Here is a 26,446-nt window from a genome sequence, read left to right on the forward strand (position 1 = left end):
TACTTTCACCAACCTTTATCTTCAACAGACATGACCTGTCTGCTCCCAAAACTTCAAAGCACTGACTCTATGGGGGTTATTTACGAAAGGCAAATCCACTTTGCACTACAAGTGCAAAGTACACTTGGAAGTGCAGTCACTGTAAATCTGAGGGGTAGATCTGAAATGAGGGGAAGCTCTGCTGATTTTATTATCCAATCATGTGCAAGTTAAAAAATTTTTTTTTTTTTTCCCTTGCATGTCCCCCTCGGATCTACAGCAACTGCACTTCCAAGTGCACTTTCAGTGCAATTTCAAGTGCACTTTGCACTTGTAGTGCAAAGTGGATTTGCCTTTAGTAAATAACTCCTATGCTTCAGGTGAACCATGAACCTACATTGCTTGACAGGGAGATGCAAAACTCCAAGTGTATCAGAGGATCAGAAGTCTTGAAAGGTGTAAGAAAGAAACCCGGGAGAGGTGTGAATCCTGAACAGGACTTTTCAGGTTCCCTGTGGGGCACTTTGCTTCCAGACCTATACAAATATTTTTTTGATGACAATTTCTCTTAAATCACACATTATTTTGCCACCTCTACTACTAGTCAAACTAGCATCAAAATTTGCGGACAACATCCAGTTTTACACAGAAGGGGCTATTGTGTGATTTATGTGCCTTTTATAATAAACAGCATACAGTACTGTAGTCAGGGCCGCCATCAGGGGCGTACAGGCAGTACACCTGTAAGGGCCCGGAGGCAACCCCCTTTAAAAAAAATATATATATATTTTTTTTAGAGGGCCCCAGATGGCAACCCCACTTTTTTTTTTTAAATAACATTTTTAATATATATATATATATTTTTTTTATTAAATGGCCAATTTTTTTTTTTTAGAGGTCCGGAGGTCCCCAGGGGCCCGGAGATCCCCAGGGCCCCGGGTGACAACCCCCCCTTTTTTTTTAAAGGGCTCAATTCGCGGCAGCACCCCCCGCTTTTTAATTTCAGGCGGAAGCACCCCCCCCCCCCCGGTTCTCTGCTCCAGGGGGCCCATGCCTGAAGCTGTGTAAGGGGCCCCATAATTCCTGATGGCGGCCCTGACTGTAGTAACAACCATGCTACTGCTATTTAGAGTAGAGAGTTTAATGTTCTCATAAACTCCCAATGTTCAATGTCTGGGACAAACTGAGCACTTAAAAATAAAATGTTTTGGCTGGATATACAGTACATTTTAATTTTACCCTATAACATAAGGGTGAATATCACTACCGAATTTTTAAAATTGCCAAGTACTAAACTCCCTGATGTTAAACTGCTGATATTTTCAGCTTTCGTTCCACCAGTTCACTTATAAATGGTTCCAATTTGGTCAGGCATAAAGATTTAAAGGGGTTGTAAGAAAATGTTTTTAAAAAAATGTTTTCCCTAAATAGCTTCCTTTACCTTAGTGCAGTCCTCATTCACTTACCTCATCCTTCGATTTTGCTTTTAAATGTCCTTATTTCTTCTGAGAAATGCTCACTTCCTGTTCTTCTGTCTGTAACTACACACCGTAATGCAAGGCTTTCTTCCTGGTGTGGAGAAAGCCTCTTGAGGGGAGAGGGGGCGAGCAGGCAAGTCAGGACACTCTCTACTTTGAAGATAGAGAAAGGAGCTGTGTGTTAGTGGGCATCCTGACACTCCTGCTCGCCCCTCCCCCTCAAGAGGCTTTCTCCACACCAGGAAGAAAGCCTCGCATTACTGTGTTGAGTTACAGACAGAAGAACAGGAAGTGAGGATTTCTCAGAAGAAATAAGAACATTTAAAAGCAAAATCGAAGGATGAGGTAAGTGAAGGAGGACTGCACTAAGGTAAAGGAAGCTATTTAGGGGGAAAAAATTACCTTTACAACCCCTATAATGTAGGTTATATACTTTTTGCAACTAGAATGATGTCAACATTAACTAATAAACAAATCAGGATTTTAGATTTTTAAAAAAATGATATTCGAAGTAAATAAGACCTTATCTTAATGTCAATCCTGCAGTTAGAAAACAAACATTACCTGTTCAACATGTTGAGAACTTGAGATGAACAAAAGTCACACATCCTAAATGATTTAGATTCAGTTAGCTCGGCTTTTTTTATGGTCTATACATGCCATTAAAAAGAATCACTGGCTAATCCAAAATATTGCCTAGGTGGTAAGATTTCCCAAGCCCCAGTATTAATTTTCACTGCAGAAAAACTATTTTGAAATAAAATAAATAATAAATGATGTTTTTTTAAATAAAATCTCTGCTCTTTGGTAAATCATAACTCATAAAGAATTATCTTATCATCTATTGTGACAACTGCTTGATTAACCCAACACTGATTTAACATATAATGCCTAAACCCATACCTCCATCGACTGCATCATCGGGATCTCTGTCAATCTCAATATAGGAAGGCCCATAATCAGTCCGAAATGAAGGATTATCTAGCAAAGAAAAATGTGTTAATAGTTACAATTTGTACAAAAGCAAAGCACATAATACCAATACTGTACTGAATTAAATATGAAACACAAATTGCAGTGGGATTATTACAAAGGCCCATACAGTGGCTGAAAGAAGTCAATCCTACTGTAGGAATTGATTCTTTGTATGTCTTGGATGGATTATTTATGAATAAAACCAAGTGATTTTATCTCAAGACGCCTTGGTGCCAGACTTCTACTTTTCTTTTTGACTATGGACTGAATTCAATTTGTTGTATAAGAATATAAGTCAAAATAAACCTATCTATGCTATATTACAGGGGTGTACCTACGGCTGTCACAGAGTCGCAACATTCTCCAGTACACTTGAATAGGAGGAACAGTGTGGTGGCTGCATATAGAGTTGAACCAATCTCTCCATTTCCCTTCTGCAGCCATTGAATCCCTACTTCTCCTCCTCTCCCTCCTGCAGGCATTCAGCAGCTGCAAGAAGAAAATGTATAGATCGGTTCCTCTGCAGTCGACCCCACCACTCCTTCTATCCAGCTTCTTTCTGCTGCCTGCCTGCGTGCTCTCCTGCCCCCCTGTGCTCTCTTCTGGCCCCCCTCATCTCCGCACTGCTAACAGCTTCCCTTTTCCCTTCTCCTGCTGGCGACTGCGGGGGATGCTGCCAGGAAGGAGAGTGGGAAAGAGGCAGATAAATGTATAATTTACAGGCCCCTTCCTTGTCTAAATTAATAGAATCAGTGATCAGTACCGATCACTGGCTTTGTAAATTCATAACTGAAACATTTAAAGCGGGGGTTCACCATAAAATATCTATATACTGTTATATCCAGCATACTGCTGACATCAACAGTATGCTGGATTTTTTTTTTTTCGGGCTGTACTTACGTTTTTTTGTTGTTTTCACCCAGCTTCCGGGTTCTCGCTCCCCCCGGGGAGTAGGCTATCCTAAGACAAGGCATAGATGATTGACGTGCGGGTAAAGCGCGTCATCGCCTTCCGAAAATATTTGAGGGGGACTCGGCACTTTACGGCGCCTGCGCAGTCAGCTGTACACGGCAGGCGCAGGTGCCGTATAGCGCCGTAAAGAGCCGAGTCCCCGTCGGATATTTTCGGAAGGCGATGACGCGCTTTACCCGCACGTCAATCGTCTCCTGGGACCCGGAAGTGAAGGTTGAAGACAGGTAAGTGTACATATTGAAAAAAAAATGACAACGCTACAAGCCTTTATTAAGGCTGCAGATAGTTAATTTTGAGGGTGAACCTCCGCTTTAAGGTCTGTTTAGACCCATGATAATTCACCAAAGCCCTCCCCCCCAACATGTCTCCTAAAAAATTTAAACACTAAAATAAAGTAAAAATAAAAAACTACTAACACCAGTGGCGGAACTGCCAGGGCCACAAATATTTTTATATGGGCTAAGATTAGGGATTAGGTAGAAGGGGGTAAGCTGGGAATCGGTTTAGGGGTTAGGGTTAAAGTGAACCACAAGTCATGACAAGGATTACAAGTCGTGTCAAGGCAGAACAATTCACAATCCCTGCATAACTGCGATAAATGTGCCAGCAAGTGGACATGAGAATTTAAGTGCAAGTCTTTTACAACTGAAGTACTCAAGGAGGATTAAAAACAAGTGAATAATCTATCCCAGTAACATCTATACTATATAGTCAAAAGTTTTATTGACACTGATCGCATTTATATTAGCTTATTGGTTATCCTATTCTAAAACCATGGGCATTAAAGTGGATGTAAACCCGAAATTTTTATTTTATTTATTTTTTAATGTCACAATGTACAGTAAAATATTTCCTATCATCTGTGCCCAGTCTTGCCACACAGAGTTAATCCAGCTCTGAGCAATCCTCTTTTATTGTTCAGTGAAATAAAACGGACTTACAGAGAAAAACCTTAGTCCGTTCCGCCCCCTTGCTGTGAGTGACAGGTTATTTACATATCTCATGCACTAGCCTGGAGACAGGCATTATTTTTTAATTCCCACCCCCACTCCTTTTCTGAAGTCATGTGGTTACTTTTCTGGATTTTGGCTGGATGTTAGTGATCATAGCAGAATTTAGTGTAAGGAATACACAGGAGGTGGGCAGGGAGTCTACTGACATCACGACTCCACCCACTGAGCTACAGACAACAGATCCACCCACAGAATCTGCAGTTTTTCAGTTCTTATAACAAAGAGAGGGGAGACATTTGGCAGGTAAGGATACATGCAGGAGGCATGTATATCCTTATAGATGAGGACTATGGAAGTAGTTTAGAAAGGATGAGAGTGGGTTTACATCCACTTTAATATAGAGTTGCCCCCACCCTTTACATCTATAACAGCCTCGATTCATCTAGTAAATCTTCCTCAAGTTCTTGGAATGTGTCTGTGGGGATATGTGCCCGCCAGGGCTGGCCCTACCATGGGACCCGATGGTACCATTGTACCAGGCAGCACTTTCAGGGGGGCGGCAAATTGCTGCCCGCACGCCATCCCATTCCGCTAGCTCCGCTCTCCACTCCACTGTGGGGCTAATTGCCGCCCGACCGCTCCTCCCGTTCCGCTCTCCGCTCCACTGTGGGGTTAATTGCATGAATAGAGCCATAACAGGTCCTCTTTTTACTCCTATATACATGTATAGAGCCATGATAGGTCCACTTTAGTTATCCTGATATAAAATAATGTGGGGGCATTTTGGTGGGCGTAATTTTTTTTGGGGGGGGGCAGCATTTCATTCTTGGTACCAGGCAGCACAATGTCTTGGGCCGGCACTGGTGCCCGCTTAGCCAAAGGAGTATATGTTTTTGTTTTTAACTCATACCAAAGTTGCTCAGTAAGGCTAAGGTCAGGGTTCTGTTCAGGTCACTCAAGCTCATCCACATCAAACTCATTAAACCATGTTTTTATTGACCTGGCTTTGTGAATAGGCACACAGTCATGCTGGAACAGATAAGAGCCTTCCTCAAACTATTGCCATGAGGGTGGAAGTGTAAAGTTGGTTGTAATGTCTTTATGCGCTGTAGCATTACCAGCACCCTTTACTTGAAACATCTAAACTCAGCCAATTGAATGGGTATCCACAAACCTTTTGCAACAAATAGTATATATTGGTTGTGTGTTTGAGACAATTTTTTTTGGCCAAAGCTGGTTCAATGTTTAATGGTCACACTTTCTGGGTCTTTACATTACCAATTATATGATTTTACTTACAGTGCCCTAGGGCATATGTATCTTCCCCTGTTGAAGTATATCCAGGTAATCGCATATTGTTATCAACATCTGTGTGAAGATCGTTCATTGGAAGAAACTCTTGGTTCCGCCTCTTGTTTCTTTCTTTCGAAAAACGATTTTTACGATCATCATTATCATCTTCTACATAAGGGTTTTGTCGGAAAGATGAGTCCTGTCTGATAGGTAGTCTGGTGGAGGGCCTGGATGCAGGTCTGCTCTGAAGCCTACAGAACATAAACAGAGATTTCCCGTGTGAGATAATAAAGCAGTTATAGCCAAATTAGGTGACTAATCCACATGTATCCACTTATGTTTGTGATCCAAAGAGATTTGTGACAGATTAGGTAACAAAATGTATAGCCAAATCTGACAAATTTGTACTTAAGCCCAAAGTCATGTTGACACATTGTCAGTCTTTCTGCCTATCCCTGTAGTCATAGTTCATCTATACTGTAAATGCTAGAGCTACGATAGTAAAATTCAGTTATATATACAACATAAATATAGGTGTGTTATATAACAATTGCTATGAAAAAATTCAGCAAAGGTAACTCCTGTTGTTGATAAGTTTACCATAAATGTATGACACATTAAAAGGATATCTAACAAAAATGTTCTACATTGCAGCTTACTAGTCATAAAGACTGGTAATCTACATTGAATAAAATAAGTGTTCTTGGGTTTAAATAAGCTTTAATAGAGTTTTTAAAGCAAGCTTGTCAAGGACATGTAGCGCCTATGTACCTTACAGTATTGGTGCTAGTGAAATTTAAGGGTAGATCAGAGTGTAGTTAAATTCTGATCCAGATTGTTAGTGGCAAAATGCGGTCTCTGTCTCAGCTTGGCTGTGGTGTGAGCCCATTCTGCTGTGCCGGGGTGTTCTTCCAGCCCTGGTGCTGGAGGTGGCAGCAGTGGAGTCGAGGTTTGGGTGCTCTTTCCCAGCAGCCAATCACAAGGGTTTGTCCTTGCTGTGCATGTTGGGGAGGGGTATTTATGGGGCAGACGCCATTGGTTCTGGGTCTTCTTCGTCCAGTGTGGCACCCACCTTTAAGGTGGCCACATTACGGCGCCCCGGGGTTATGGCCCACCTGGCCGGGGCGTGCGTGCCACGCGGTGTTTCTGGTCATGCTGACCTGGAGCATTTTGAAGATCCCAAGCTGTACTGCTGTTTCGGTGGGGAGTCAGTCTGAGGAGCGCCATTGAGAGGCTGGCGGTCCAAAAGGGCCTGGACAAACCACCGGGGATCGAGGTAGCCAGACACCGAGGGGTTTATCACCTGTCGGTCGGTACCCGGGCTGCAAGCTGAAGGAGATCCAGATGTAACTCAAGTAAGGAGGCACATCTCCAGCAATCCAACCCAGAGGGGACCTGTGGCAGAGGTATCTTCTGAGGCTCATTGAGAGGGGTCTGTGGCAGAGACTTTCTCCCAAGTTCAAGTTCACCAAGGAGGGTCTGTGGCAGAGACTTATTCCTACAATTGTCCGAGTGATACTCCGGCTGCCAGGTCAGTGAGAGAGGCCTGTATGGGTACACTAAACCCACTCCGACGGGAGTGGTGACGAGAAGTGTTACGTTTGGGAGCAGGACTGTTTCCTATCATTACGCCTGAATCTGCTATTCTCCTATCTTTTTCAGCTTTACTTTCCTCACCACAAGTTTACTGTATTTACCCGGCTGGGTAATAAAGAGCACTGCAAAGAGCACCTGTCTGGACATTCCTTTACTTCTACTACATGCAATACGCATCATTCACCCCTAGGAATTTCGGAGGAGTCACAAGGTAACGCGCGCCCAAAAATCCAGCAGCTCCAATGGGGGTAAGGCTACAGACATAAAATGCCTAAACCCAACAGTCCCCCCCTTTAGTGCCTAAACTTACCCTTAAGCCCTGTACACATGATCGGATATCTGATGGAATCTAATCCGATGGATTTTTTCGTTGGATATCCAATGTAGCTGACTTTCATCAGTCTTGCCTACATACCATCAGTCAAAAATCTGATCGTGCCAAAACGCAGTGACGTACAACACTACGACAAGCTGAAAAAATGAAGTTCAATGCTTCCAAGCATGTGTCGACTTGATTCTGAGCATGCGTGTATTTTTGTCCGATGGAGTTCCATACAGACGATCAGATTTTTCTATCGTTTTTTTTATCCATAGGAGAAATTGTAATCATGTTCTATTTTTTTACACCGATGGAAATAAAACCGATGGGGCCCACACACGATCGGTTTGTCCGATGAAAACAGTCCATTGGTCTGTTTTCAGCGGACAAACCGATCGTGTGTACGCGGCTTAAGAGCTACTGCACCCAACCCTGATTGCTAAAAATGCTCTGGTATTGGCTGGCAAACTTTTGGAAGAAGAACCAGGACTAAGTATAAATCCAGGCCTAAAAGTTGCCTAGTTCACAGTGGTGGGAACGTTTTTATTTTCTTGACAGGTTTACTTTAACCAAAAGAAAGCAACATGTGTCTTGATAGGATAAAATTGATATAAAGGCAATTTCTTTTCCCAACAATAATAAACATGTTTTACTTACCTGCTCTGTGCAATAGTATTGCACAGAACAGTTCCTTACCTCCTTTTCTGGGGTCCCCTGCCAACACTCTCCACTCCTCCACTTCTGTGAGGGCCCTCATAGCAAGCCAGCTGCTATAGGGGGACTTGTGCGGGAGCACTCCCAAGCTGGACTGTAATTGTCCATATTTAGCAGGACTGCTCCCTCCTTACAGGATTTGCTTGACACCATCAGGCGCCATTGTCTACATTGCTGCCTCTGTGTCCTGTGAGAGCGGGGAGAGCGCTGCTGCTGACAGGCACAGTGCTGGATCATGAACGGGCTCAGATAAGTATTTATTGATGTTTTTTACTTTAGTGCAGGGAATTGTATTAGGGGAAGAAAAATGTCTTTCTTTAAAACCACTATAAACAAATAAGTAAATAATAGAAACCTCTCAGAATAGATGGGCAGGATCAGTCATTGCTGACAAATCTTTAAGACCCCTTTCACACTGAGGGTGTTTTGCAGGCGCTATAGCATTAAAAATAGCGCCTGCAATCTGCCCTTAAACTGCTGCTCTATTCACTCCTTTTCAGCACCTTTGCTAATGGACAATGGCAGCGCTGCAAGTGGGACTATTTCTAATTTCTTACTCCTGTGAGTGCAGGCAGCTGCATTTCCCAATGCTACCTCTATAGTTCCGGCTACAGCAGCCCTGACAGCTGAATATCACTCCTCCGCCTGCTGTCAGGGATGCTATAGCCAGGACTATAGCGATGGCCTCGGGCCGGTGTATTTATCGACAGGACACCTGGACTGTGGACTCAGTCAGGGGGTGTCTCCTCACAGGCCTTCTGACTCAAGGTCCTATCAGTGCAAAAGCAGAGCCCAGCCACCTGCCCAGCAGGAGGAACGGCTGTACTGCCAGTGCCTTATGCTGAGACTGATCCTCTTGATTAAGATGCAGGCAAATTTGTCATGCTTTCCCCTCTCCCTGCAGGTCATGGCTCCTTTGTAGTCTAAATCATATTTTTTTGGGCCCCATGAAATCAAACACGGGGGCCAAGGAGGCTGTAAAATGTACAGATTTTTTTTTCTAATTCGGCTTGCTGGAATATCAACTCCTCCCCGCTTGTATGTAGTTAATGGCAATAAAGGCGCTCCCATTCCATCTGGTCGAATTGACAGGGCACAAAGAAGGAGGAGGAACATCAGTTTCTCCCTCTCCTCTGTGACAACTGAGGCCATAAGTTATGAAGATTTTCTCACTTCCAGTATCGGTTCTGCATTTACCTGGGTGATATCAGCTAAGAAAGCAGTCAATAAGCCTTGGAGGGCAGAGGAGGGATCAATGGGTCTAATAAACCCCAGATTTCTCCATAAAGAGGATATGTTACTACCCAAGGTATCACAAGGCATGAAAACAATCACTTGAAAGCTGAATTATTTTTTGAGCTTAGGGCAAGGCCAGGGATGGGCCCAGGGGTGGGGTCATGGGCCCCATCAGGTAGGCTGTAGAGGGCCCCATGATATCTAACAGTGGCCCTGGTCTCTGGTAAGGGGGTAGTGGGGGCGCAGACTCTGGCAGTGGCTGGGTTTGTGTAGCACTGCAGCAGGCAGGGAGAGAGGGTGTCCTCTTGTATATCAGTGAAGTCATCGTTCTCAGTCACACTGGGAGCAGCAGAGAAATAAGAGCACAGCCTACTATGCTGGAATTTGTAGTCCCATGGAGGTGGGGGAATGCTCACACATACTGCTGGTCATATAAAGTAAAAGGCTGACCTGACCCCTGTCTAGAAATACTTATTGTCTGGCACACTGCCTTAAGAGGTAAGAATCTGGGGTAGAGGGGAACGCTGATGTAAGTGGGATCTCTGGACTCTGTGATAACCAGATACCCGCTCACATCAGAGGCCCCCCTACATCCCAGTCAGCAGAGATCCCCTTTGTGTCAGAGTCCCCCCCTTACAGTGTATATAAAGATTAGGCCAGAGTCCACAGCATTCTTTAGATCAGATTTCCCAGTGTGAAGGGGAACTCTGTGGAATCCGATGTAAGGAGGGCTCTCTGGGAACTCTGATATAAGATGTAACGCTATTGACTCTGGTGTAAGGGGTAATTAAAGCCCTTAAAGCCCTTGACTTGTAGTTTTGCTGTTTTTTTTTGTTAAGGTTATCTGAAAGATGGGTTTCAAATGTTTTGACAGGGGCGCAGTTTCAGTGCTTGCCATAGGCGCCATTTTGACTAGATACGCCTCTGCCTGCCAGCAGCTTGTTTGGAGCGCATTACGAGCGGTAAACTCACCACTCCTAATGTGCTCCTGCCCATTGAAATTAATGGGCAGTGCACCGTACCACCGTTGTGGCGCATTGCGGGTGGTTTTAACCCTTTCTCGGCTGCTAGCGGGGGGGTAAAAGTGCCCCGCTAGCGGCCAAAATGCGCCGTGAATCTGACAGTTAAAATAGCAGCGTTTTACCGTTATTTTACCGCCGACGCTATGGACGGCACAGTGTAAAAGGGGTCTAAGGGTGAAAGCTCCAGGGCCGTCGTCCTTACCTTTTCTTAACTAATAATGAATCGTTAAAGTGCAACTGCAGCAAAAACTTTGTTTTTCCGTTGTGAAATGGGATTAGAAAAGCTGCTAATTTTTTATGGCTGTCTGTGTCTCCGTTACAGAGATTCACCCTGTTTATTTGTCCTGGTGAAAGTAAAAGAAAATCAAATTTTTTGATTTGTCACCAGAACAGCAATAGAAGGAAAATCTTTTAAATTGGGGTCACTATTATGGGGGAAATCTCCCCAACTAGACACAGATTGTACAAAAACTGTTATGCCGCGTACACACAATTGGAATTTCCGATGGAAAAAGTCTGACAGACTTTTTTTCCATCGGATATTCCAATCGTGTGTAGCCCCATCGTAGTTTTTTCATTGGATATTCTGGTGAATTCCGTTGGAGTTTAGATATAGAACATGTTCTATTGTACTCCGATGGAATTCCGTCGGAATTCCGATGTGATTTGGCCGGGCAAAAGCCCGATCGTGTGTACACGGCATTAGGGGTTATAACCCAGTTCCACCACAAAAAAAAGGTGTTAGCTTTAGTTCTATCCAGAGAAGGTGTTTTCTTCCATGGCTGCTTGCAATGGTTTATTAAACAAAGATAAAGAAGAGAGCTAGAGCATGCATCTTTAAAACAATTCTATAATGGCAGCTTCAATGTTTCTGCTCTGATTATTTTCTAGATATATAGATTCTTATTCAATACTCTAAGGCCTTGTACACACGACCGAGAAACTCGACAGAATCCATCAAGAAACTTGGTGGGAGAGCTTTTTTGCCGAGGAAAACGGTCGTGTGTATATTTTTCATTGAGGAAACTGTCGAGGAACTCGATGAGGAAAAAAGAGAACAAGTTCTCTTTTTCCTCGACGGGAGTCTCAATTTCCTCGTCGTGTTCCTCATCGGGCTGGTTTTCGACAAGAAACTCGAGCGTGTGTATGCTAAGAAACCCTTGCATGCTCAGAATAAAGTATGAGATGGGAGTAAAAGTAGCATTTGTAATGGAGATAACACATTTTTCACGCTGTAACAGACTGAAAAGTGCAAATCGTCTCCGACCAAACTTTTACTTAACACGCAGTAACATGAGATTAGCAAAAGCAACCCCAAGAGTTGTGCCAGTGGAATCGAATTTCCCCTGCCATTGTATGTGTTGTACGTCACCGCGTTTGAGAACAAGGAGAATTTGTCTTGACAGTGTATACGCAAAGCAAGCTTGTCGAGTTCCTCGACAAGCCTAACAAGGAAATCGTTGAGGAAAACGATGTGTCTTTTCCGACGAGTTCCTCGGTCGTGTGTACGAGGCCTCAGAGGCTTGCTAAGGGTTTACAAAAGTAACAATGTATTTGCTTTCCATTTGGAGCTCCTTTTTAATCCTATAAATAGTTTACAGTGACAAGTAGGTCACTGTGTTCCCATTCTTTTATTCTAAAAGAAATGATACAAGTAAGGAAACAAAGACTTGCAGCATTAAGGGTGAAAAGTCAATGCTGACTACCAGGGCCGCTGTTAGGAATCATGGGGCCCCGTACAGCCTACCTGATGGGGCCCCCCCCCCACACACACCTGACGGTATTCTATACAATATTTTCACAACAAATGCATGAAAATCATTATTAATGGACACAAATGCCACCCCAATTCCCCCTCTTAGTACAAATCTCCCCTGCCTGCACAATTCCCCCAATCCCATCAATTAGCCACGAATTCCCTCATCGGCTCCTGGTACACAATCACCCGCATCTCCCCTCCCAGCACAAATTTTCTTTCTTCAATCCCTCTCCTAGTACACATTCCCACAAATCCCTCCTCCTAGCACAGTGATGGCGAACCTTGGCACCCCAGATGTTTTGGAACTACATTTCCCATGATGCTCAACTACACTGCAGAGTGCATGAGCATCATGGGAAATGTAGTTCCAAAACATCTGGGGTGCCAAGGTTCGCCATCGCTGTCCTAGCACAACCCCCTCTCGGGGCAGGGGAAGGAGCTCAGCGGCGGAGGGCATTGTACTCCACCAACCCTACTGCTGTCTGGGCCCCTCTGTGTGCCGGGGCCCCCTACAGGAGGGCTGGTGGTCCCCCCCTATCAGCAGCCCTGCTGACTACAATAGATGGCAACACAAAGAAGCCAGCCAGTATGTGAGTGGCAGTGGAATTCAGGTTGCAGCCACATTGTTCTCTTTTTTCTTCTACCTCATTCTCTTGCACTGTGCCTATATCTTATGGGAAAATCTTCAGAATGTTTTTTTTCAATTTCTGCCAAGGCTCCTACGTAGTGTCTGTTTGCTCCGGAAATTATGCTCATATATACTCACTCTGATAAAACCACAAGTAAAAATTTAAAGTTTGGCCAGGCACAACTTCTGGGTTATCTAGTTCTAATAAACTGGGGCTCATCACTGGGAGCACCAGTTGCTGAGCCCTATGAGTCTGCAGACCAGATGTTCCCGGTTCTGCCCATTGTAGATGTCTTGAAATCTGGTCCGTAAAGACATAAAGGGATGTTGTGTAGAGCAAAATTTTGAGACCTAAAGATGTTTTTTTACTCAGAATCACATATACGTAGGCGCTTTCCAAAACCTTGCTGCTCCAAATGCGAATACTAGGATTAACTACTTGACCTCCGGAAAATCTACCCCCTTCGTGACCAGTCCATTTTTTGCGATACGGCACTGTGTTACTTTAACTGACAACCGCACGGTCATGCAACACTGTACCACTTTTCCCCACAAATAGAGCTTTCTTTTGGTGGTATTTGATCACCTTTGTTTTTATTTTTTGCGCTATAAACAACAACAAAAAAAACAATATTTTTTTACTTTCTGCTATTAAACCTATCCAATAAAAAAAATCAAGTTTCCTCATAAATTTAGGCCAATATGTATTCTGCTGCATATTTTAGGTAAAAAAATCCTAATAAGCCTATATTGATTGGTTTGCACAAAAGCTATAGGCCTGGATTCACAAAGCACTTACGCCGACGTATCTTAAGATACGCCACGTAAGTGCAAATGTGCACCGTCGTATCTGTGCGCCGGACCCACAAACTAAGATGTGCCTAAAAATAGGCTTCATCCCGTCTACGTAACTTGCCTACTCCGGCGTAGCGTGGGCGCATATTTAGGCTGGACGCATGTGGCGCTCCCATTGATTTCCTATTCAAATATGCAAATGAGACAAATACGGCGATTCACGAACATACGTGCGCCCGACGCAGACTACACGATGTGTGCGTAAGTTGTACGTCCGGCGTAAAGTTAAAGGATCACTAAAGGAATTTTTTTTTTTGCTAAATAGCTTCCTTTACCTTACTGCAGTACTGGTTTCATGTCCTCATTGTTCGTTTTTGCTTTGAAGTTGCTGTAATTCTGCTGTGATCTCCACACTTCCTGCTTGTCTGGCTCCTTATGAAAAAACTCATGGGAGCTTCTCACGGTGGTCTAAGCTGTGTGTCTAAAACTCCTCAGAACCAATCAGATTCATTTTAAAAACAAAACACTGCCCTGGATTTGTTTGTTTTTGTTCTGTGGGTCTCTTTACTTCACATAAACATGAAACCAGTTTAAAACCGAAAGTGAAACTAGAGGCACATTATATGATAGAATTTAATCTATTTTTAATCATTTTTAAAAGCAATCAGTTAACTTTTATGTCTCTATACCCTGTAAACAGTCATTTCAGCAAAAAATTTTTTTTTCCTTTAGTGACCCTTTAAGCCCCATAAAGGAGGTGTAACCCAGCAGCAGACATGCAAAGGTGTGCACCAGGGAATACAAGCCGGCGGATTTTACGGAGTTTACGTTGGACGTGTGTGTGCCTGGGCGTAGGTTACGTTCACGCCATAGGCATTGATCTGGCGTAGTTTAGGCAGTTGTTTTGACGTGGTTGTGAGCATGCGAAGAGGGATGCGTCCACGTCCCGGCGCATGCGCAGTTCGTGATAGGTATCTAGTCACAAAATATTCCAACTGCACACCTTCCAGGAAAATGGCCAATAAGTAAAAGGGTGCTGAAACGATCACCAGCTGGGAACCGGAAAGCAAATCATGTACACATATTCGCCAGCACACCAAGGATCATTGAAAAAACGTCCAAAAATTTAATGCATAATAGCGATCCAACGTTTCGAGGTCACGCAGGACCTCTTCGTCAGGCAAAAGATCTTTTGCCTGACGAAGAGGTCCTGCGTGACCTCGAAACGTTGGATCGCTATTATGCATTAAATTTTTGGAAGTTTTTTCAATGATCCTTGGTGTGCTGGCGAATATGTGTACGTGATAGGTATCTGTCTGGCGCTCAGACCATCATTTGCATTGGGTCACGCCTCATTTGCATGGCTCACGCCCACTTCCACCTACGCCAACTTACGCCTTCGAAACCCAGCGCAGTTTTGGGAGCACTGGATTTGTGAATTCCATGCTTGCCTCTCTGCGCTGCGTCGGCGTAGCGTATATTATTTGCGCTACGGCGGCGTAATGTGCACCCGCTCTCTGTGAATCCGGGCCAAATTGTCTACAAATTATGAGATATTTTTATTTATTTATTTTTTACTAGTATTGGTGGCGATCAGAGACTTATAGTGGGACTGTCATACTGCAGTGTATATTCTGACACTAACTGACACTTTTTGGAGACCAGTGGCACCAATACAGTGATCAGTGCTAAAAAATATGCACTGTCATTATACTAATGACACTGGCTGGGAAGGGGTTAACATCAGGGGCAATCAAAGAGTTAACTGTGTGCCTAGCCAGAAGTCTCAGATCACGTGTATATAAACTTGATCTGGCGCACAGGTGCTGCCCCGTAAAACTGCTATAGGGTGGACCTGAAGTGGTTAAGTGTATCTATAGTCAAAATGTAGAATCATATTTTCATTCATATATTAATTTCCACTTTGTATTTCAGTTATTTCTAGCCTATTCCTATTAATCTGAATTAACTTTTTAAAGCGACCCTGTAAATTTTTATTGCTGTTTTTTTCCCCCTGATTAAGTAGATTTATCCTCTCTATTTGTCCTGTTTACCATTATCATCGAAAGTGAAAGTAAAAAGTAAATCACAAATTTTGGGTTGTTTCCAGAAAAGTAATAGATGGGAAATTGTCCAATGGGGATGGGGTTTGGCTATGGAACAGGAAGTGAAGGGAAATCTCTGCAATGGCACAGACATGCCGAAAAAAAAAAAAAATCTGACAGTGGTTATAAACCTCCCTTACTCTATCCAAAATGAAAACAAAAGTTTTGCCCATTTTCTACTTTAAATATGGCTGCATTACTTTTCTTTTTCGGACTAGATACAATTTTCACAAGTACAAAAATATCTCTTAATCTTGCCAAAAATCAAATGTCCTTGTAACTTTCTGTAAGCTGAATTTAAATCTCTAACAATGGTGTCAGCCTTCCCAGTTATCTTCTTTGGGCTACAGAAAAAAAGCCTACCCCCCCCCCCCCCCCCCATTATGAACAATGGGTTTGTCAGACAAAAGCCTTGGGTGACAAAACACCATAGAAAGGCCCCTTTCACATTGGGGCGTTTTTCATGCGGTACAGCGCTAAAAATAGCGCTGCTATACCGCATGAAAAATCATGCCCTGTAGTGTTCAATGTGAAAGCCCGAAGGCTTTCACATTGAAGCGGTGCGCTAGCAGGAGCGCACCAAAAGTCCTGCTAGCCGCATCTTTACCGCGGTATAGGAGCGGGGTGTTCACCGCTCCTATACCGCGCCTTCCCATTGAAATCAATGGGAAAGCGCGGTAATACCGCGGTATTAACCCTTTTTCGGCCGCTAGCGGGGGTTAAAACCTCACCGCTAGCGCCCGAATATTGCGGTAAATATGACGGTATAGCCGCGCTACAAATAGCGCGGCTATACCGTCACCGCGGCTGCAGGTGAAAGCAGCCAAACAGTACAGTAAGTAACCATTGTCAACCAAGACTGGAAATGCGATAGTCAGTATCTCTAGATGAATGTACGTTTTTGAAGCCACCACATCAAAAGACTTGTAAGCTGTAATATATAAGGATTGATTTACTAAAACAGAAGAGTGTAAAATCTGGTGCAGCTCTGCATAGAAACCAATCAGCTTCCATTTTTTTTTTGTCAAAGCTTAATTGAACAAGCTGAAATTAGAAGCTGATTGGCTACCATACACAGCTGCACCAGATTTTGCACTCTCCAGTTTTAGTAAACAACCTCATAGTATATATTTTCTTATTTTGGGAGAGATACGCTGTGTCCCTCTCAGGGCCGTCTTTACCACAGGGCAAATGGGGAAGCTGCCCAGGGCCCTGTCACTGTTGGGGGCCCAAAGCAACCCCCTTTTAAAAAAAAAAAAAAAAAAAAAACTTTTTTTTTTTTTTAGGGGTCCGGAGGTCCCCAGGGGCCCGGAGGCCCCTAGGGCCCCAGATGGCAACCCCCCTTTTTTTTATTTTTTTTTTTAAATAAAAAAATATATATTTTTTAATATATTTTTATTTTATTTTCTATTAAAGGGCCAATTTTTTTTTAGAGTTTTTTTATTAAAGGGACCATTTTTTTTAGGGGGGCCCAGAGGCCCCCAGGGCCCCAGATGGCAACCCCCCTTTTTTTATTTATTTTTAAATAAAAAAATATATATTTTTTTAATATATTTGTATTTTATTTTTTATTAAAGGGCCAATTTTTTTTAGAGGTCTGGGGGTCCCCAGGGGCCCGTAGTTCCCCAGGGCCCCCGATGACAACCCCCCCTTTTTTTTAATAAAAAACATATTTTTTTATATATTTCTTTATTTCTTTTATTTTTATATATATATATATATATATATATATATATATATATATATATATATATATATATATATATATCATTATTATTATTATTATTAAAGGACCCAGAGGTCCCCAGGGCCCCGGATGGCAACCCCCCTTTTTTTATAATTTTTTTTTCATATTATTTTATTTCTTTTTTCTCTTTTATATATATATATATATATATATATATATATATATATATATATATATATATATATATATATATATATATATATATATATATATATATATATATATATATATTTTTTTTTTTTATTGTTAAAGGGCTCAGAGGGCCCCATGTGGCAAACACCCTTTTTTATTTTTTTTATAAATGTTTATTTTTTTATTTTTGTTATATTTTTTTTATTAAAGGGCCCAGAGGTACCCAGGGCCCTGGATGGCACCCCCCCTTTTTTTTATAAAGGTTTCTTTTTTATATATATATTTTATTTTTATTAAAGGGCCCAGAGGTCCTGGATGGCAACCCCCTTTTTTTGTAATTTATTTTTATAAAAAAAAAATGATTAAAGGGCCCAGAGGTCCCCAGATGGCAACCCCCTTTTTAAAAAAAAAAAATATATTTTTTATTTCTTTTTATTAAAGGGCTCAGAGGTCCCCAGGGCCCCGGATGGCTACACCCCTTTTTTTATATATATTTTTCTTTCTTTTTTATTTCTTTTTTGTAAAGGGCCCCCCGCTTCTAAATTCGCTTACCCCCCCCCCCCCCGCGCTTTTCAATTTCAGGTGGCAGCACCCCCCCCCCTGGTTCTCTGCTCCAAGGGGCCCATGCGTACTGCTTCCCTTCCCAGTCTTTTAAAATGTACTGCACCCCTGGCTTCCCTTTAGACGTGCACTTCTCCCTTCCTGCCACTGGGTGCTGCTTGTATATAAAAGTGAATTAGAATGTGATTTTATAACATCCCCAGTTTGCTCTTCCTGAGGCTGACTTCTTCATGTCCTGCTCCTCAAGGTATGTCACTGTTTGCTAATCTATATTGTAAATAGAAGTTTTCTGTAGAGTGTGCCCAAAGTCTTTATAATATTTGATGATTCACTGCAGGTCTGGTCATTGTTTTAAAAAGTTCCTCTATTTTACACATGGCATGGCATGGGGGTCACATCACCGTCTGTCCATTCTGCTTTAGCACCATGGGACCCCATGCCATGCCATGTGTAAAATAGAGGAACTCTTTAAATCACAGACCAAACCTGCAGTCCAGGCTGAGTAAGGCCTCAGAGCACATGGCATTACTGTCTGTATTTAACTGCTTGATGGGTGGCAAAATCAGTCAGTGAGTCAGTCAGTCAGATCAGTCAGTCAGTGTCAGCGGTGGAGTAGGGCGCTTCGGACCTTCCGCATACGAGCCTGCTTCCACCCAGACCTGGCAGTCAGAGGCTAGGCAGCTGCTAGGCTAGACGCTCCACGAAACAAGCTCCCTGGAACCAGCATCTCGCTCTCCACGAGGACTCCTCTCTTCCGCAGGTAAGACCCTGCATCTCAGGGCCTGACATCCTGGGGATCCACTGACGGCCGTCCTTATCAGGGCAGCCGTCACACAGACCCCACACTGCGGCTTTCCATACTACCTCTCGCCGGCATCTATCGCCCGCACGGCCACCCACTTTGTGGTGGTCCCAAATCACCCCCCCTGGGTGTATTTCCGGCGTTTCTGGGTGTTCTTTCACCTCCGCGCCGGCCTGCTCCTTCTCGCGGCCGCCGCACCTTAGGAAAGCCCGCGGCTTCAGCCGCGGCCTACCGGCGCGCCGCTCTTTTTCTCCTTACACTTAATTCCTAAGCACAGTTTGCTCTGGATATTCACCCCCACACCCCCAGAGGCCCCCTGCTCAGCAACTTTATCGGTAAATAGCATTTTTACCAAGCTGACAGCCCCCCCCCCAGCCCGGGTCCTGTGCTTTGCCTGGCAGCCATTATTTTGGTACACCCAGCAGCAGTGACACCCAGCAGCAGTGACACCCCTTTTTTCCCCTCCACAAGCCGTTAGTCTTTTGATCCAGGGTTTTGAGCCGATCGCCTTTAGGGATCAGGAAGGAATTTTTTCCCTGCCGCAGCACATTGGCCAGCTTGCCCAGGGTTTTTTGCCTTCCTCTGGACCAAAAATAAAATCCCATTTCCCTTGAGCTAGGATTCTCGAATCCTCTCTCTCCCTACGCCCGCACCCCAGCCCTTGGTGACTGGCAGCAATGGTTAAGTTGCGTTACTCTGCAGAAACCATTTGGGGTCTGAGACAATTCGCTACTACATTGCCTGCCGCCACCACAATAACCTTAAAATCAGATCAACTTTTGAGGTTCGATCATCGATCGATCATCAAATATTTCAATCATTCAACACAGCTCAAGCACATATCATGTGCTTTGCTTAACACTAGATCAGCAGTTAAACACCGATCAGAAATCCATGATTTCTTACTACAATACGATCTAGACTGCCTCTTTATTACGGAAAGTTGGCTGTCAGACGATTGCAACACCATTCTCGGAGAACTGGTGCCAGCAAACTATCGCATCTTAACGGAAAATAGAATAGGGCAAAGGGGAGGAGGACTGGCGGTGATTCATAAGTCGCATATTGCAATCACTAAACCGGTCCTTCAAAATCCTCTTCCTTTCATGGAAACCCTTACGCTTCAACTTCAAGCTCATTCTCAGGAGACCGTTCATATTCTCCTCTGCTATAGGCCCCCTGGGCCCAAATCGCAGCTGATTTCAGCATTAACGGAGTTCATTTCCACCTACACCCTTAGCGGTAATCATCTTTTGCTGCTCGGGGATTTCAATTTGTGGGCTAACTCCTCACAGGATCCCATCGCGGATGCCTGCATCAACCACCTGGAAGGATTGGGACTTCAACAACTTATACGCGGACCAACGCATGCTTCAGGTCACACACTCGACCTAATTTTCAGACAAAATCTGAAAATTAATATTGTGGGAAATGAACCTTTGCCATGGACAGACCACCATGCAATCAGCTTCATAATCCCCAGAACTCCATTAGTCAGGAAAGTACCCAAGCCGGTGACAATACACTGGGCTAGATCTCAGAGGAAGCTCCACTCGGAACTCTTCAGATCCACCCTGGGAAACCGAATTGGGGCTATTCCTCCTCAGCTAGCAGCCTCAGATACTTTGGATGCCATGAATGCAGCTCTGCTACAGTCAGCCGACTTAGCAGCACCAAAGCGCAAACTTCGCAGCCGGGAAAATAAGTCCAGCTGGTTCAATAACCAACTGTCGATATTGAAGCAAGAGCGCAGAAGGGCGGAAGCCTCCTGGAAAAGAAGCCCGTCAGAAGACCACCTCAACATCTACAAAGCAGTAACTACGCGCTATCACAAGGAAATTTTCAAAGCCAAAAAACTTCACTTCTCCAGGGTGATTAACAGCGCACTGAATCGCCCTCGCGAACTCTTCAGGATGGTCACCCAGACCATGAATCCTGGATGTCTAGAAGTCCCCACTTCAGACACCCAAGAGTTCTGCAATGAACTATCGGATTTCTTCATCGACAAAATTGAGAAAATTCGGGTAAGTATTCGGCAAAACAATACTCCACTCAGCCCCGTCTTCAATCAAAACAACGACCGAACGCCTCTACAATCAACTAAGTTCACTTTGGAACCCATCTCCATCGATACAACAAAAAAACTCATTGGTCTGCTGCGCGACAGCACAGCACCGAATGACATCATTCCCACCAAGCTACTGAAGGAATGTGCCGACATCCTGGCGCCTCCGATCACGCAGCTTATAAATCAGTCATTTAAGGAAGGCATAGTGCCTTCCCCGCTGAAAGAGGGCACAATCCTGCCGATATTGAAAAAACCTTATTTGGATCCTATGGACCCAACTCACCGCCGTCCCATAACAAGTCTAAATGCTCTGTCCAAGATAATGGAGAAAGTGGTGGTAAATCAGCTGCAACAGCATCTGGACACCCACAACCTACTCGATCCATTTCAATCCGGGTTCCGCCCCGGACACGGGACAGAAACGGCCTTACTGAAAATATGGGACGATGCGCTCGAGGCCGCAGACGAAGGAGAATCATCTCTCCTGGTTCTGCTGGACCTAAGCGCTGCTTTTGACACAGTAGACCATGGATTGCTACTGAGACGACTAACAGAAGTCGCCGGAGTCTCAGAAGATGCCTTACCATGGTTCTCCTCTTTTCTAGGAAACCGATCACAAACAGTGAAACTGGGATCCTTCACGTCAGAAAAACGCACGGTGTCATGTGGGGTCCCCCAAGGATCCCCCTTATCACCAGTGCTGTTTAATATCTATCTTCGTCCTCTCTTTGATATTATCAGTAGCCATGAACTACTTTATCACTCTTATGCAGACGACACGCAGTTGTATTTTCGCATCTGCCACAAAAAGGATCATCATCTAAGTTTAGAGAATTGTCTCTCTTCAATAGAAAACTGGATGACTAAGAGTTATCTCAAACTCAATAGTGCTAAAACAGAACTCTTTATCTTCGATGCCAGTCGGAAGAAATCACCGACAACAAACTGGACACCATCTCCCATTCTGGGACAAATCATCGCCCCTAGCTCCAAAGTCAAAAGTCTGGGAGTCACGTTTGACACCTTCATGACAATGGACGCACAAATAGGGTCAGTAGTCAGCGGGGCGCACCATTTGATGCGCCTACTACGCAGACTGATTCCATTTATTCCCAAAGAAGACGTAGCAGTCGTGGTGGGATCTATCGTGAATTCCAGACTGGACTATGCAAATGCCCTTTACCTCGGGCTACCCAAGTACCAAATCGCTCGTCTCCAAGTCGTACAGAATACGGCCGCTAGACTGGTGACTGGGAAAAAATCTTGGGAATCAATCTCACCTTCACTGAGATCCCTTCACTGGCTGCCAGTGAAAGACAGAATTGCATTCAAAGCACTCTGCCTGACACATAAGTGCATCCATGGGAAGGCTCCTAGATATCTATGCGACAAGATCAAACCGCACAATTGCAGCCGCATTCTGCGTTCCACCGACCAAAATCTGGTCAAGGTTCCTATAACCAAATACAAGTCCAAAGGAGAAAGAAGGTTTGCTTTCCAGGGCCCCAGGCTTTGGAATGCTTTACCAACCAGCATTCGGTTGGAGCAAAACCACCTGTCTTTCAGAAGGCAGATCAAAACCCTGCTTTTCTGAAAGGCATGAGACACTAACAACAAGCGCCCAGAGGCGATTCAGTTCGCATGTGCCGCGCTATATAAGTTTTTCATTCATTCATTCATTCATTCATTCATTCATTCATTCATTCATGGGCTTATTTTGGGCCTGGCTGGTTCACATGTATGTGTTTTGGCGGCCCACATTCATTTGAATGGGCCGCCATGCCTGCGTTTCCTGCAAAGAAAAGCGCATGCCTCATGTAATAGGCTGCGTACACGGCACGCCTATGCCCATCAAGCACTGAAATACAGCACTGTCTGTCCATTCTGCTGTCTGCTGTGACTTATCTGCAGTTCCCGCACTGTCAAACTTGCTGCATTTTTAGACGTTTAGGTCACGCTTTTAAAAACACAGTGCGTTTGTGTGTGCAAGAACTGCAGGTAAGTAGCATGGTGCAAAAGCAGAATGGATTTCAAGGCAACTGTATTTTTAAAATGCTGAATGCACCTTTTTTCTGCAGGAAACGAAGGCATGGCAGCCCATTCAAATCAATGGACTGCTGTACCTGCACAAATGAGGACCGCCAAAACATACATGTGTACCAGCCAGGCCCAAAATAAGCTGGAGGGGGGCCCAAAAAAAAATGTTTGCCCAGGGCCCAAACCATATTAAAGACGGCCCTGGTCCCTCTTCGTATAAAGATTATGCCAATGTCTGCGTATTGTGGTGGAGAACAATCTGGAGACAAGCAGTAGGTACAATTCTAGGCCATCCAGCGCTTAAGATCTTTTACAACTTTTCCTGGAGTCATCCCACAGATTGGCCAAAATCTTCATAAAATTTTACGTAGATAAACTTTATTTTTGGCAAGTACAGACATACCCTCTATCAATCTCAAGAGTCTCCGAATCATGGTATGCCGAGTTATAAAATCCATCACTGTACTTTAAAGCCATGGTAGTGGTATTTTCTGTCTTGCAGTTAAGACTTTACTTTTTCATATGTTTCTTCTTACATGGTATTCTGAAAAAAATAAATATATAAATGTTAAACAATAGCAGGCACAATCGATACAGATAAACCATTAAAGCGGAGGACCCCCCAAATTTTTTTTTTTAAAAGCCAGCAGCTACAAATACTGCAGCTGCTGACTTTTAAAAAATTAACACTTACCTGTCCAGCGCTCCTGCAAAGTCGGCAGATGAGGATGAGCAATCGCTCGGTCCTCGGATGCTGCCGCCGCCATGCTCGATGAGGGAACCAGGAAGTGAAGCCTTGCGGCTTCACTGCCCGGTTCCCTACTGCGCATGCGTGAGAGCGTGGCGCGCCGTCACTGGTCCCCGCTCTCTCCTGGGAACACTGTGTTTCCCATAAGACAGCGGGGGGGGGGGGGTGAAGGGGCGTGACTCCCGAGTTTTATACAGGTATCTGCACCCCCTCCCCCTGAAAGGTGTCAAATGTGACACCGGAGGGGGGGGGGTTCCGAAAAGCAGAAGTTCTACTTTTGGGTGGAACTCCGCTTTAAGTCTCGTACACATGATTGGACTTTCCGACGGGAATTGTGTAATGGCAGGATGTTGTCGGATTATCCGTTTGTACACACGATTAGATAATCCGACATCACACATTTGTTGTCAGAAAATGTTAAAGCAAATCCGACAACAATTATACTGGTTAGTTATTTAGCCCTATTCAAGCCCAATTTGCATATCCCTAATGTCAGAGGTAAGCAAAGAAAAACAATTTATACTGCAAATCAAGATATATTTGGATGACAAAACCATTTGTAAGTTCATTGCATATAATCATCAGGTTTACATATGCCATAGAGTGGGGCAGGGTGAGAACACCAATCAAGTTTTTTTGGCCTCTCTGTTCTTGCTACTGAGATGGGTCCTTACTTCAGTGATGATCATATTACCATAATGGCCTTCCTAAAAGTGTGCAGTGACTGGTCTGCCCTAACATATTTTCACATTATAATACACGTTAATGTGCAAGCGGCACAATAGTGAACAGTTCCCCGTTTGAAGGAGATTTTAAACATTCTCAAAAAAAAAGCATTGGCTGGAGTTCCATTTAAAGAATTCTGTATCCAGCGGAAATATTACTACTTCTTGTTGCTTACGTCTCCTGTTTATTGTAAGCTAATTAGAAGAGTTAAACACTTACAAGTGCATTTTGATGGATCACAGTAATGATTCCTCATAAAATATTTCTCTCATCAACCAAATACAAAAGTCTGCACAGTCAATCTCTACCATAGACAGGGCCGCCATCAGGAATTATGGTGCCACTTACACAGCTTCAGGCATGGGCCCCCTGGAGCAGAGAACCGGGGGGGGGGGGTGCTGCCGCCGCGAATTGAGAAGCGGGGGGTGCCACGAATTGGAAGGGGGGGTTGCCCTGGCGACCTCTGGGCCCCTTATAAAAAATATATATATTTAAAAAAAAAGTGGGGTAGCCATCCGGGGACCTCTGGGCCCTTTAATAAAAAGAAAAAAAAAGAAAGAAAAAAATATATATAAAAAAAATATAATTTTTTTTATAAAAAAAAAGGGGGGTTGCCATCCAGGGCCCTGGGGACCTTTGGGCCCTTTAACCCCCCTGGCAGTATTCCTGAGTCTGACTCGGGGTTACATTTTTGTGCTGCAATCGGTAACCCCGAGTCAAACTCAGGCTCGCCTCGCTGAATCCACAGGCTTGGTTTACTTACCTTGTCCCTGGATCCAGCGATGCCACCGCGCTGTGTGAGCGAGCGGGTCCTCGCTCGATTCACACAGTGCCTCTGTGTGCCGCCGATCTCCGTTCCCTGCGATGTTACGACGCACGGGGGCGGAGAACGGCGCCAAATTCAAAAAGGTAAACAAACACATTACATACAGTATACTGTAATCTTATAGATTACAGTACTGTATGTAAAAAATACACACCCCCCTTGTCCCTAGTGGTCTGCCCAGTGTCCTTACTGTTCTTTTATATAATAAAAACTGTTCTTTCTGCCTGCAAACTGTAGATTGTCCATAGCAACCAAAAGTGTCCCTTTATGTCAAAAATGGTTTTAGAGCAGCTAGAAAACAGCGATAATAAATTATAATCACTTGCAGAATTGTGCGATAGCCATTTGTGGGGAAATTCATCATAAAAAAATAAAAGTAATGACAGCGACAATTCTGCAACTGAGCAAATTTCAGTGATTTTGAGTTGATTACATTATTGAATAATTTTTATTATTATTTGTTATAATTATTTATAATTATTTATTATATTATAATTTATCATTTTGTTTTTAAAAAAAATCATACCCGAGATGCCTACTAGACTCTTGTTTGGTCAGATTTAAGTGAGTTATTCCTAAAAATTACAGGCCTACAATGTAAAACGCCAAATTTCCTTGCAAATAATGGTACCTAAAATCTGAAATAATCATACCGCTAGGGAGGGTAATAAAAACAAAAAAAAGATAAAAAAATTATTTACAAAAAATACATTTTTATTTTATAAAAAAAAAAAAAAAGATGGGTTGCCACTCGGGGCCCTGGGGACCTCCAGGCCCCTTATAAAAAAAAGGGGGTTGCCATCCGGGCCCCTTACAGGTGTACTGCCTGTACCCCCCTGATGGCGGCCCTGACCATAGAACCAGAGTTACCATCGGTATGGTACCATATTAATGCAAAGTAGGATTATTTGAAGTAAGAATGTGAAGGGGCTCAAGCTTTCAGATTCTCCACCTCTCATTCCAGAATTAAAGGAA

The 26,446-nt window shown here is 43.7% G+C and overlaps 1 protein-coding gene across 1 annotated transcript in view; it reads right to left on the reverse strand.

The window, feature by feature from the left end:
• TMC5 (transmembrane channel like 5) overlaps positions 1–26,446 on the reverse strand; it is a 177,895-nt gene that overhangs the window by 97,143 nt on the left and 54,306 nt on the right. The window contains exons 2-4 of the mRNA XM_040356890.1: positions 23,575–23,715; positions 5,657–5,901; positions 2,361–2,438 (exon numbers count right to left, since the gene is read on the reverse strand). Coding sequence (XP_040212824.1) covers positions 2,361–2,438; positions 5,657–5,901; positions 23,575–23,648 — 397 coding nt within the window. The 5' untranslated portion in view covers positions 23,649–23,715. The remainder of the gene's footprint in view (positions 1–2,360; positions 2,439–5,656; positions 5,902–23,574; positions 23,716–26,446) is intronic.

This window comes from Rana temporaria, chromosome 6 (assembly GCF_905171775.1).
Source record: "Rana temporaria chromosome 6, aRanTem1.1, whole genome shotgun sequence".
Lineage (NCBI taxonomy): Eukaryota > Metazoa > Chordata > Amphibia > Anura > Ranidae > Rana > Rana temporaria.